This window comes from Microcaecilia unicolor, chromosome 1 (genome assembly GCF_901765095.1).
Source record: "Microcaecilia unicolor chromosome 1, aMicUni1.1, whole genome shotgun sequence".
NCBI lineage: Eukaryota > Metazoa > Chordata > Amphibia > Gymnophiona > Siphonopidae > Microcaecilia > Microcaecilia unicolor.
The window spans coordinates 641,372,788-641,386,391 of record NC_044031.1 but is presented as its reverse complement, the minus strand read 5'-3'; the positions used below and the strand labels follow the sequence as shown (position 1 = coordinate 641,386,391).

General features: G+C 40.4%; 1 protein-coding gene across 1 annotated transcript; it reads left to right on the top strand.

The window, feature by feature from the left end:
* The first annotated feature begins 6,369 nt into the window (after nucleotides 1-6,369).
* LOC115460523 (olfactory receptor 1052-like) lies at nucleotides 6,370-7,305 on the top strand. Its single transcript, XM_030190292.1, has one exon. It carries the CDS (start codon nucleotides 6,370-6,372, stop codon nucleotides 7,303-7,305), a length of 936 nt encoding a protein of 311 aa, XP_030046152.1.
* Nucleotides 7,306-13,604: the final 6,299 nt, after the last annotated feature.

Genomic DNA, 13,604 nt, shown 5'->3' with positions numbered 1-13,604 from the left:
TGATGAAGATGGTTCAGTTTCCCCGCTGGTTATATGTCCTTCAGAGCTTTTTGGTGTGCATGTTAAAAAGAGACCTACACATAGTAAATGGAATGTGGAGTAGATTCGGTTGGGCAGGGAAAATGCCCAAAATTCATTGGGTGGATATGTTGGGACCCTGGAAGCAGGGGGGGGGGGGGGGGGGGTTACCAGATTTAAAAACCTACAATCAAGCATGCTTGTTGAGACACTTGAGTGGTGGAACTGGAAAAATCATTTTATCAGCCATATAATTTTTTCTATTTGTTGCACGGTACGAAGAGGCACTTACGCACCCATTTGAAGGGGAGTGTTGTGCTGGGCCCTCTGAAGGAAGCGTGGAAGGGGTTAGTGACTAAATTGGGTGGAAATGCATTGGTTTCAGACCAACTATCAATCAGGGGAAATGGGGACTTTGAACCAGGCCTGGATAACCCTGTGTTCAGGATTTGGGAACAGAAGGGAATAGTTTTGTTGGAAGATTTGTTAACAGACTAAGGAAAGCTGCTGCCATTTGAAGAGTTATATGAGAAAGTAGGTCACACATGGGGTAATCGGTTTGCATATACACAAACATAGTAAACCTAGTAGATGACGGCAGAAAAAGACCTGCACGGTCCATCCAGTCTGCCCAAGAAGATAAATTCATATGTGCTACTTTTTTATTTGTACTGTCCTCTTCAGTGCACAGACCGTATAAGTCTGGCCAGCCCTATCCCCGCCTCCCAACCACCAGCTCTGGCTCAGACCCTATAAGTCTGCCCAGCACTATCCCCGCCTCCCAACTACCAGTCCCGCCTCCCACCACCAGATCTGGCACAGACCGTATAAGTCTGCCCAGCACTATCCCTGCCTCCCACCACCGGCTCTGGCACAGACCGTATAAGTCTGCCCAGTACTATCCCCTCCGCCCAACCACCAGCCCCGGCATAGACCGTATAAGTCTGCCCAGCACTAGCCCCGCCTCCCAACCACCAGCTCTGCCACCCATTCTAGGCTAAGCTCCTGAGGATCCCTTCCTTCTGCACAGGATTCCTTTATGTTTATACCACGCATGTTTGAATTCAGTTACCGTATCAGGCTAATCTGGATGGTGCAGCATTGGGGCTGAGGTTGGGAACCAGGATACGAGAGATTTTTCAACAGATGTGGGATATGGGGGTCTCGGTGTCAGGGCTTAATAAGACTCTTAACAGTAAGGCCCCGATTAGAGAATTTGCAGAGATTAAAAGAAGGTGGGAGGAAGATCTGGGGAGGCCATTGGGAGATTGGGATGTGGTAGCTTCTATTAAGAATATTGCCCTATTGACGAAAGATGAAAGACTACGGGAGTGCGGAGTAAAGGTGATGCTTAGAGCATATATGACCAAAGTACAATTTGCTCATGTGAAGCCGCAAGAAGGGGTATATTGTAATAAATGCAAACATAGACACACATTTTACCACGTGATATGGGATTGCCCCCGGATTCAGCAGTTCTGGGATCAGGTCCAGAGGTTTCTGACTGGAATATTAAAAGGGGGGATAAGGGGCTCAGTGGAACAATTTGTGTTGGATAAATCTAGAGCATATTACCCGTTGAATAAGGGGGCAATTCTTCTGAGTCGAAAGTTGACATTAGTAGCACGGAAAACTATATTACAATATTGGGTGGAGGAGGAACCCCTGGCATATTGGTACTGGAGGAACCAAGTGCACTTGTTGGCGACTTGGGAAGCAGGAGATGCGAGGGGATCCCCCAGGCGGAGGAGGGATTATTTAGCAATATGGAACCCATACTTGTCCATTCTCAGCCCCAGGGGTAGAAGCCTTATTGTCAACACCTTGTGATTTATGCAAGAGATACCTAATAGGGAAGGGGGAGTTAGAGGGGTAGGTGGTAGGCGAGGGGGAAGGGGGGTAGGGGAACTAAGGGTAGAGAGGGGGGAGGGGAGGGGAAGAGATCAATGTGGAACCACAAGGTGGATAATCGTTGGAAGGGAGAGGGGGATAAGAGGGGGAAAATAAAGTTTGATAATGGACTGTATTTGTTTGATATAAGGGAGGACTATTACATATTTGAATTGCAGTAATTTATATAATTTTGTAGGAAGAGCTCCTCTGAATTGTCATCAATAGAAATGTTGCAATATAAAGTATTCAGTGAAATGTACTGTTCTGGAGTAACATGCTGAAATATCAATAAAATTTTTTCAACATAAATGGATCTTCAAATACCTTGGCAAATGTACTGCATTCAACATGTCTTATGTAGTACTGCCCATTCTTCATTGATCCATTTTTAAGCATTAAAAAAAAATAATCTGCTTTGTAAAAGTGAAAACGTAATTCAGCTACTTAGCTTTTCAAAAACAGAGCCTCTGCCAACATGGCCAGGTTTCAACAACTTCCTCAGGGTTAAGGTCCGCTAAAAAGTCACAAAAATGCAGCAGCATAATATTACCTTGAGCAATACCAACACTCACACTCATTCCATTGCAAATTCACTCTTAATGGCAGTAAAGATGGCAAACAGCATTTTTTTTTCCTCCTCCTCTATTTACAACTCACAGCTGATTGACAACACACACTCTGATTGGTTCAGTCAGAGCCTCAAAAAAAAACCAATCAAATCGAAGACCATCATTCCAGCTCCACATTCAATCCATCAGGTTGCAGCGTTTTCAATTGAAAAATCCAGCATTGTTCTCTCTAATTTAATAGTTGTACAATAATTGTTCTCTGTAATTGGGCACGCAGTTGATAATATTCCATAATATTGAACTTAACTTCTGGGAATGCCACTTGATCCATCCATGCGCCTCCCATAGCCATGCCTCATTGGAGATGCACACTATGAAATTTAGGCATACATGTTTTTGCTTATGGTGCAGGACAGATCTGTGCCTAAATCCTAGGTGATGCCAATCAATGGCAATAATTGATTTTTATCACCTGATTAATTAGTTTAGTCATTGAGCTAGCATCCATGTCCAAAACTGTGTGCCTAGATCTGGGTGACCTATATAGAATTTGGGGGGGGTTGTCTTGCTGGTGTCATCAGCTTCTTTTAGATCAAATTATAGCTGCCTAGAGGAAATCATCAATTTATCATTGTTCTATTGGCAGGTGTTTCCTGGCAGCTGTGTTTGATTATGGCAAGCTTTGGGGTGGTACTTGAGAGCCAGTTAACCATGGGACCATTTGTAAATAAGGAGGTGAGTTCTTGCTTTTATCAGTTGTTTTGTCCTTGTAAAGTATTGCTTGTACTAGACTTGACAGTCAGCTTAAACCCAAATAAGTATATAACTACTACTACTACTTATCATTTCTAAAGCGCTACTAGACGTACGCGTGTTGTACACTTGAACATGAAGAGACAGTCCCTGCTCAATAGAGCTTACAATCTAATTAGGACAAACAGGACAAACAAGAGATAAGGGAATATTAAAGTGAGGGTGATAAAATAAGGGTTCTGAACAAGTGGATAACGGTTAGGAGTTAAAAGCAGCATCACAAAGGTGGGCTTTTAGCCTAGATTTGAAGACGGCCAGAGATGGAGCTTGACGTACCAGCTCAGGAAGTCTATTCCAGGGATATGGTGCAGCAAGATAAAAGGAACAGAGTCTGGAGTTAGCAGTGGAGTAGAAGGGTGCAGATAAGAGAGATTTACCCAGTGAACGGAGTTCCCGGGGAGGAATGTAGGGAGAGATGACAGTGAAGAGGTACTGAGGAGCTGCAGAGTGAATGCACTTATAGGTCAATAAGAGAAGTTTGAACTGTATGCGGAAACAGATAGGAAGCCAGTGAAGTGACTTGAGGAGAGGGCTAATATGAGCATAACGACACTGGCGGAATATTAGTCGTGCAGCAGAATTTTGAACAGATTAAAGAGGAGAGAGATGGCTAAGTGGGAGACCTGTGAGAAGCAAGTTGCAATAGTCTAAGCGAGAGGTGATAAGAGCGTGGATGAGGGTTCTGGTAGTGTGCTCAGAAAGGAAAGGGCGAATTTTACTGATATTATAGAGAAAGAAATGAAAGGTTTTAGCATCACCAGAATAGACTCTCAATTCTTAATCCAACTCTTCTTTAATGTAGTAACCGAAAACATGGAGAAAACAGATTTACAGTTTAGTTGCTTGGAAAGAACTGCAGCCTCTGCTACCAGATTCCAATCTCAACCAGCGCACCCTAGGCACGGGGGGCTAGGAGAGGATTCAGCACATGTGAGTGATAATGCAGTTTATTCTTGTAAAAGGGAAACTTGATGGAATCACAGTAATCTTAAAAAAAATGTGCAGCAAGATCAGTTTACAATTTCTTACAACCCAGAGGGAAGAAAGAGTGGGGGGTAGGGCAGAATTCTTGTCCAGCATACACAGACATAGGGAGCTGGAGCATGTGATCAAAAGGAGCCCATTACAGGAAACTATGACTACAGGGATTTGTAGTCCAAAGGCACAGTGCTATCCAGATAATGCAATCTAGTACAAACAGTGCCTAATATAAACATAGACACTATCACCAGTTCCATGAAACATGTAGGCAGAATATCAGTTAATGCATAATTCCTCATTAAAATCTAATCTTACTTCACCCAATGTTATTCTTGTGATTGGTGCCCTTGTCACCGGCCAAGTGGACTACTGCAACTGCTTACTCTGGCCTTTGAAAGGGACAAAGAGAAACAATCATATTAATTCTTTGCTCATAGAGTTGTATTGTCTGCCTGTAAAAGCTAGGTGTAAATTTATGATCCTGTGCATTGTTTTTCCAGTGCTGTAAAAAGGAAACTCACAATACTTTTATTTATTTTTTATTTTATTTATTGCATTTGTATCCCACATTATCTGACCTCTTTGCAGGCCCAATGTGGCTTACAATACATCATGGATCGTGGAATAGAGAAAAGAGTAGACATTTGATGTTACAGAAGGATTTGGGGTTACATGGTAATTGAATACATGATAGTAATATAACAGAAGGCATTATTAACATTTCTGGGTATATGTGGGAGTTTCACATGTTTTGGTCTTTGTGGTATATCTTGTCGAAGAGATGGGTCTTTAGTAGTTTACGGAAGTTGCAGGCTCCTAAACATGGTTCATATATTTTTCAAAAAGACCTGTTCTTTCTGTCATCATTCTCATAAATTAGGTTGACTTCTACACGAGCATTATCTTTTCTGCCTTTAATGCATTCTTGTGGAATAATCTGCCATCTGATTTGAGAAGTATCTCATCTTTCAGAAATATATTAAGGTGTGTATGTGTGTGTTCTTTTTACCCAGTCTTATTTCCAGTATGTTTTTGTCAAGGTCATCATTCATATATTAGGTAGGCAGTAAATGAATCCTAATAAATAAATTATTTGCTCTATAGATTTCAACATGATCATTTTTTTACATTTTTATGCTCGATTGTACTTTTGTACTTCTTTTATTTTTTTTTATCTATTTTTAAATGAATCCACTGTATATCACTTTATTACCTGCACTGTTTATATCAAATTAATAAAATGGTTTTAATATCTTATTTGTATTGAATTTTCTGAATATAACACAAACATTTTCAAAACAATCCATAACACTTGAGAATTATCTTTTCAATGTGAAATAATCAGTTTCAAAGCTACAGATATTAAAAAATCAAATAATAGTTTATCATCATCTGAAAGAGAAAATGGAATACAAACAGATATCCAAATTATGTATTTCGGTAAAAATATTGCTTTGAAACCAAATATCTCTTTTAACTTTTCCCACACATCCGACCAAAAAAGAACAAGATTAGGACATTCCACCAAGAGATATATAAGAGTTCCTTTGTTTTTTTACATGACCATCAGAGGTCAACTTTTGAAGACCCAGATGGAACAGAATGGCATAGAATCCTCATTGTGAGAAGATACCATGTCACTGAAGAGCAGCTCCTAACTACATGTTCACTTCTTGCTCTCCTTTCAGATAACAATTTTCCTCTAAGACAGAATAAAGGCAACTGTACTGAAGGTTGGATTCTTTTATTATGTCCTTGAAGATCTCTATATATTTCTCTTTATCTGCTTTAACTCTTTCAAGTACACCAGAGTTTGGATTCATTCACTGAGAGCCAAAAGTCACTCATCTTTGTATCACAAGCCCTCCCTCCCCCAAATATAGACCTCTGGGTTACTGTTAGTCCCCATGCTTTCACTATTGGTGAAAGGTAAAATAGTGTTTAAGCATATTATAACAAATCTATTACTATATTATGCTAGTGCCATTGGGAGCAGATTAAAAAGCCTAGTTATACAAATTTACAACACTACTAATGTCTTATTTCTTTCTCTCTTAGCCCAGCAGCACATCTCCAGCTCTTGGTCATGGAGAAAATGAAAGGCAAAAACCAAACCTACGTGACAGAGTTCATCATGTTAGGATTTTCTGACCTCTCCAAGCTGCAGAATTTATTGTTCATTGTGTTTTTGGTCATGTATATTCTCACTCTATTGGGAAACATCAGCATCATCATAGTAATTAGAATCGATCCTCACCTTCACACACCCATGTACTATTTTCTCACTAACTTATCATTTGTAGATATCTGTTACTCCTCAACAATCACTCCGAAGGCTTTAGCTGACTTCAGAGTCAAGAAAAGCACCATCGCCTTGTTTGAATGTGCTGCACAGCTGTACATTTTTGGAATTCTGGCAACTGCTGAGAGTTTCTTGCTGGTAGTGATGGCATATGATCGTTATGTGGCAATATGTAACCCATTGCTTTATACTATCATAATGACTAGGAGAGTTTGTATCCTACTTGTGATCAGTGTGTATATGATAAGTATGGTATATTCATTAATACAAACTGGTAATATATTTTCTATGACCTTCTGTGGATCCAATGAGATCAATCATTTCTATTGTGATATCCCTCCACTTTTGAAACTCTCCTGCTCTGATACCTTTTTTAACGAGATGGTGTTATCTGTTCTTGCTGGCATTGTTTCTGTTGTAATCGTTACGGCACTAGTTCTCTCTTACACTTTTATTATTTCTGCAATCCTGAAAATCCGCTCATCAGAGGGCAGGCGCAAAGCTTTCTCCACCTGTGCATCTCACTGCATCTCAGTGATTTTATTTTTTGGGACTCTAATTTTCATATATGTAATTCCAAGTTCCCATTTCTCTCTGTACATAAATCGTGTGGTTTCTGTAGTATACACAATGGTAATCCCTATGGTTAATCCAATGATCTACAGCCTCAGGAACAATGATGTGAAACAAGCACTAAGAAAAGTCTTGGAGAAAAAATGGTTTTGTTAAGCAGAGAATTTTCTCTCATGTTTATTTTTATGTTTATGTTTAATAAAATTTGATAACCACTTAGCTCAGTCAGATCAAAGCGGTGTACAATAATAAAAATTTTATTTAAAATAATAAAAGATCTCCAGAACTAAATAGGAAAGTATCTCAATCATTCATACAAGAGAGATAATTAGCCGCTCATATGGTGAGCCACAGAAGAGTCCAGCCAATCATGTGGGAGCACATCCCTCCAAAGCAATGTTTAAAAAAATAACTTTTGAATGGAAATTTAAATTTTTTAAAACTACCTTCAGAACATATGAAAACCGGAAGTCAGTTCCAAAGGAAAGGTGCCAACTAAAAGAATGCTGACTCCTAGGTAAAAACCTATATAGCCTTAGAAGGCTAAGGAATCACCATTCTAAAATCAACAATGGACCTTAAAGTCCTCTTAGGTCCATAGGGCAAAGCTATAGATGCCAAATAACCAGGATCCTGATTATAGTAACCTCTATGTGCCCAACAAGTAGTTTAAAATAAATTCTAAATTTAAGAAGTAGCCAATGAAAGTGAATGAAAAGAGGAGTAATGTGGTCACACTGATGCCCCTGCCCCCCCCCCCCCAACCAGATCATTGTATTTTCTGATGTCTGTAAACACTTCAGTTGATGGGTAGATAATCCTGCAAAAAAAACCACAAAAAAGGAAAACAGCGAAGATGACTAACAAAACAAAAATAATCAAAAAATTAAAAACAAGAAAATATCAAATTTGTATTTATACAAATACATAAAAAAGTAAAAAATGAAAAGGACGACACTTGTTCATAAAAAAATAAAAACACTTTATTAGCCAAAGGATAGCAGGGAGAAAGGGACTCGACACAGCTGTGTTTCGGCCATACAGGCCTGCGTCAGGAGTCTATACAAATCAAAACATACAAATAACATCAAATAAATAAAAGCATATAAATATAAAGAGACATTCCAAATATATAAAACATTCAATTATTACAAGACAAGTTGGATGAAAATTGACTGAACTGTTCTATTATATAGTCATCCATACATCATCCATACATTATTCCTACTTCACTTCCATATTATGTATTTTCCCAGAAGTATGACTATTTTTGATATATAATAGAACAGTTCAGTCAATTTTCATCCATTATATTTGGTTTTATGCTCATCTGACAACTTGTTTTGTTAACTAAATTCATTATTTTTAAAAGATAGATTGCATCAGAAGTAAGCAGTCAATAACTGATAAGAGAGGCCTGCCTAATAGAATCATACCCCTATATTTTATATTAATTAGATAGCAGTAGGGATGTGCAAACTTTTGAACATGAAAGATAAAATGAAACAAATGAGGCCATTTTCAGTTCATTTCCTCTACAGAAACTGAATGGACATGGGGCAAGAAGGATTAAAAATCCATTCAATTTGGTACCCCATTGTCTGTGAAGCCAGGAAAATAATATTTACTTATGCCTGGTCATTGTGAGGTTTGCCAGAAATTAAACCTATTAAAAACTTGTAGCTGAAGACTCAGACATTGCACAGTCAAGATATAAACCAGTGAATAGTTATTCTTTCAGCAAGTGGAAAAGCAACTATCAGAGAAGCCCATATGAACAAAATTTCTATAAGACAACCAAGAGGATATCTATTCATTGGTGTCTACCTCGACTAAATGGCCCCTCAAGGTTCATGGGTATGGTCCCTCTGACTCTGGAACCATTTTGGGAAGGGAAATGAAAGAAGGAAGAGTCACTTGACCTAATCTGTTAAAAGTTCTGGACATGCATAGCGTGGTCTCTCTTCTTCTAACTCCCATGACTGCTAATGTCTTCATGAATCTGAAAACAGCTCCATTTCTCTCTTGGATTTCAGAGAGAAAGAGAGAGAGAGAGAGAGAGAGAGAGAGAGAGAGAGAGAGCAGCTTGCATTAGGATAGTGCAGAGTTCAGAGTGGGAAGAGATGAAAGCAGAACACAGACACAGGGCTCAAGCGCAGAGGGACTAGCACTGATTGAGTTCCTTGCTGAGAGAAAAGTCTGTGTGACTAAATGTAGTCGCAGGTAGTTATGCCAAGTAAAACTTGGTGTAAATGCATACACCTAAATTAGGTGTGGACCGGGTGTGCACATAGTTTTTAGAAATGCCCACAACCCACCCATTGCACACCCCTTTTTCAACTTAGAATTTACGTGCATTACTAGAAGAGGGTCAAATTGCATAAACAATGGCAGGAAGAACATAAGAATATAAGAATAGCCATACTGACCAATGGTCCATCTAGTCCAGTATTCTGCTTCCAACAGTGACCAATCAAGGTCACAAGTACATGGCAGATACCCAAATAGTAGCAATTTTCCATGCTATCAATCCCAGGGCAAGCAATGGCTTCCCTATGTCTGTCTCAATAGCTGACTATGGACTTTTCCACCAGGAACGTGTCCAAACCTTTTTTAAACCCAGATATACTAACCGCTGTTACCACATCCTCCGGCAACAAGTTCCAGAGCTTAACTATTTGTTGAGTGAAAAAAAATATTTTCTCCTATTTTTTTAAAAGTAGTTCCACCAGTCAGAAGGGCAAAATGGCACCAGAAGCAGAATGAATACCCCAAGGGAATGAAAGAGCTCAAAGCAACACCAAAATTGGTGAGAAAACACTAAGGCACATTGGTGACAATTCTATGAATGGGCCCTTAGGTGTAGCAACATCGATGCAGTGCAGAGAATGCCTATTCCAGGGTTGCTCAATGACAGTCTTCGAGGTTCGCACCCCAGTCTGGTTTTCAGGATTTCTCCACTCAATATGCATGGGATCTATTTGCATGCTCTGCCTCCATTGTATGCAAATAAATCTCATGTATTTCATTGTAGAAATCCTGAAAACCCAACTGGGTTGCAGACCTCAATGATTGACATTGAGCACCCCTGGCCTCCATAACCACATCTGAGTGCTGAGATTTCATTATAGTATACTTGCTTAAACCCACATCAGTGCAGGCCCAATTGGGAATGCCTAAGTGTGTCAAGCAGGTTCTTGTGACATGGATTGGCCACTGCTAGAAAGAGGATACTGGGCTAGATGGACTATTGGTCTGACCCAGCACACAGCCTTACGTCATCACGTTCGAACATTAAACCTGATGTCCATTTGCTTTGGCGCCATTATTTTTGTTTAAAAGACTGGCAGCAGACTGTCTCACCGCTTTTACAAGTTGTTTAAACAACCAGGATATTACAAGAGCTATATTTTTACATCGCGGCTATATTTCTCGACAGATACGTTGACTTTTGAAAAATCTCCTCATCTATTGAGGCATTGAATTTATACATTTTGTACACTTCTTAACCAAATCCTGACCCCTGAGGCAGGCGTTGTTTAACGCCGAAACACGGCCTGTGTCAGGTCACCTGTTAATAAAGGATTCCTATTGTCTCAGTCTTAAAGGCCCAGTGTTGCTTTTTTTGTCCAGAAAAAACAAAGACCATGTTCAAGTATATAGTGTCATATTCATTGTTGATTTAAATCTTGAATTGATAATGAATGTGACTATTGGGTAGACTGGATAGACCGTTCAGGTCTTTATCTGCTGTCACTTACTAAGTTACTATCCAGCTCATTTTCGAAAGTGATCGCCGGCCATCTTCCGACATAAATCGGGAGATGGCCGGCGATCTCCTGAACCCTACCAAATCGGTATAATCGAAAGCCGATTTTTTTGACACCCTCGCCGCTTTCCCATTGCGGAGCCGGCGAAAGTTCAAGGGGGCGTGTCGGCAGTGTACCGAAGGCGGGACATGGGCGTGTTTAAGAGATGGCCGGCTTCACCCGAAAATGGAAAAAATAAAACCGGCGATGACGAGCATTTCGCCAGTTTCACTTGGTCCCTTTTTATTCACGACCAAGCCTCAAAAAGGTACCCCAACTGACCAGATGACCACCGCAGGGAATCAGAAATGACCTTCCTTTATTCCCCCAGTGGTTACCAACCCCCTCCCACCCTAAAAAAAACCTTTAAATCATTTTTTGCCAGCCTCTATGCCAGCCTCAAATGTCATACCCAGCTCCATGACAGCAGTATGCAAGTCCCTGGAGTAATTTTTAGTGGGTGCAGTGCACTTCAAGCAGGTGGACCCAGGCCCATTCCCCCACACCTGTTAAACTTGTGGTGGTATATGTTGAGCCCTCCAAAAAAAACCCAAACCCACTGTACCCACATGTAGGTGCCCCCCCTGCACCCCTTAGGGCTATGGTAGTGGTGTAAAGTTGTGGGGAGTGGGTTTTGGGGGGATTTGGGGGGGCTCAGCACCCAAGGGAAGGGAGCTATGCACCTGGGAGCTATTTTTATTTTTAGAAATGCCCCCTAGGGTGCCCGGTTGGTGTCCTGGCATGTCAGGGGGGCCAGTGCACTACAAATGCTGGCTCCTCCCATGACCAAATGCCTTGGATTTGGCCAGGTTTGAGATCACCGGCATTAGTTTCCATTATCTGCGAAAACCGATACCGGCCATCTCAAACCCGGCCAGCTCTGACATTTGGCCGGAGACAACCATATTAACGAAGAAAAAGATGGCCTGCCATCTTTTTCGAAAATATGGTTGGCTCCTCCCGCTTGCGGAGTCGGTCCCGGAGATGGCTGGCCAAAGAGATGGCCGGCGCAGTTCGATTATGCCACTCTACATTGCTATTTTTGTTCAATTTCTGTTTTGTTGTAGGACTGTGTTCTTGCCATTACCTTTGCCTGTACTCAGGCTCTGCCCCTTTGGATGATCCCAAGATGATATCATCACATCTATACTTTTCAACTTTTGACTAGCTGTGGCATCGCACTGAAGGAAAACACCCAAGGAGGAGGACTTGAATTTTTGGGTGCTCATTGGGGTGGCTCTTTGGGTGGATCCTTGGGCATACTACAATGTATTTTTTTCTATGGTATAATTTCCTTTTTTATTTTGTGATACTTTGTAGGTGAGTTAAGTGTTTTTCGTTGTTGTTCTTGTTGGAAACGCAAATGGGTATGTTGTCCACTGCTCCAGCGTTATGGAAACAGCAACCTGAGTTGCCATCCTGGGTCAGACCAAAGGTCTCTCTCACACCATATCCTGTTTCCAGTAATGGACAATCCAGGTCACAAGAACCTGGCAGAATCCAAAAAATTGCAGGATTTCATGCTACTAATGTCCAGGTCTACATTATTAGGGATTTATAGAGTTTACCTCTAGGAATTTTCCCAAAACATCTTTATTCCTCACAATCTGTTCTATTTATTTAATTTATTTAATAATTTATTTATTTAATAACAAGATAACATAACAAACAAGGGCCTCAGACATGGATATTGATTGTAATTGTAATCCAGCTGTCCAGGGGGTTTAGAGTTAGTTTTATTTTTGAATATAATAGATTTATCCTGAAGAAGGCAGCTGGAATTCTCAGGCTTATGTACGAAAGTGTAAATGATAATAATGATGAGGTATCACAGCAGGTGTTTGAATTTCTAAAGTAACAGGGGATGGGTCTGACAGGCAAACTTACAGAAGGCTGCTACTTGGGCAGTGGTCCAGGGTAGCATGCCTCAGGACATGTTACATTAACATGGCCCTTTGATACAAGGAGGGACTTTGGGATGCTACCTATGGACAGAAGCAGGCCTATCTTCTGAGATGAGCCCCTTAACAGGTAATCCAAGATAAGGTTAATCTTACTAATAACCCTCTGAATACCATGTTTAGCAACCATCTGCCTGACTTGAAACACACTTTCAGGAATATATGTGGGATTTATTTATTTCATCCCACATTTCCCCATCTATTTGCAGGCTCAATGTGGCTTTTATTGTTCCGTCATCTAATAAAGCTGTGTCTATTTATTAAACACTGAATCAGGATGTCAGTATCTGTTTTATTCCAGAAACAGAGAAGAGGCAGAACCAGGAGAGGAAATGGGAGACTGCTCATGGCTGCCCCAATTGCTGTTTCTTACTAAAATGTAATAATCTTTAGTGCAAAAGCAAGTTCTGAAAACCTTGTTGTGTGATGGTTTTCTACAAATGTATAATAAATGCACTGTGATCTTTTACGCTGAATTTTAAATACAAAATTGCATATTGCAAACTATGCATGACTGGCTGGTGGTTGGGAGGCGGGGATAGTGCTGGACAGACTTATACGGTCTGTGCCCTGAAGAGGACTGGTACAAATCAAAGTAGGGTATACACAAAAAGTAGCACATATGAGTTTGTCTTGTTGGGCAGACTGAATGGACCATGCAGGTCTTTTTCTGCCGTCATTTACT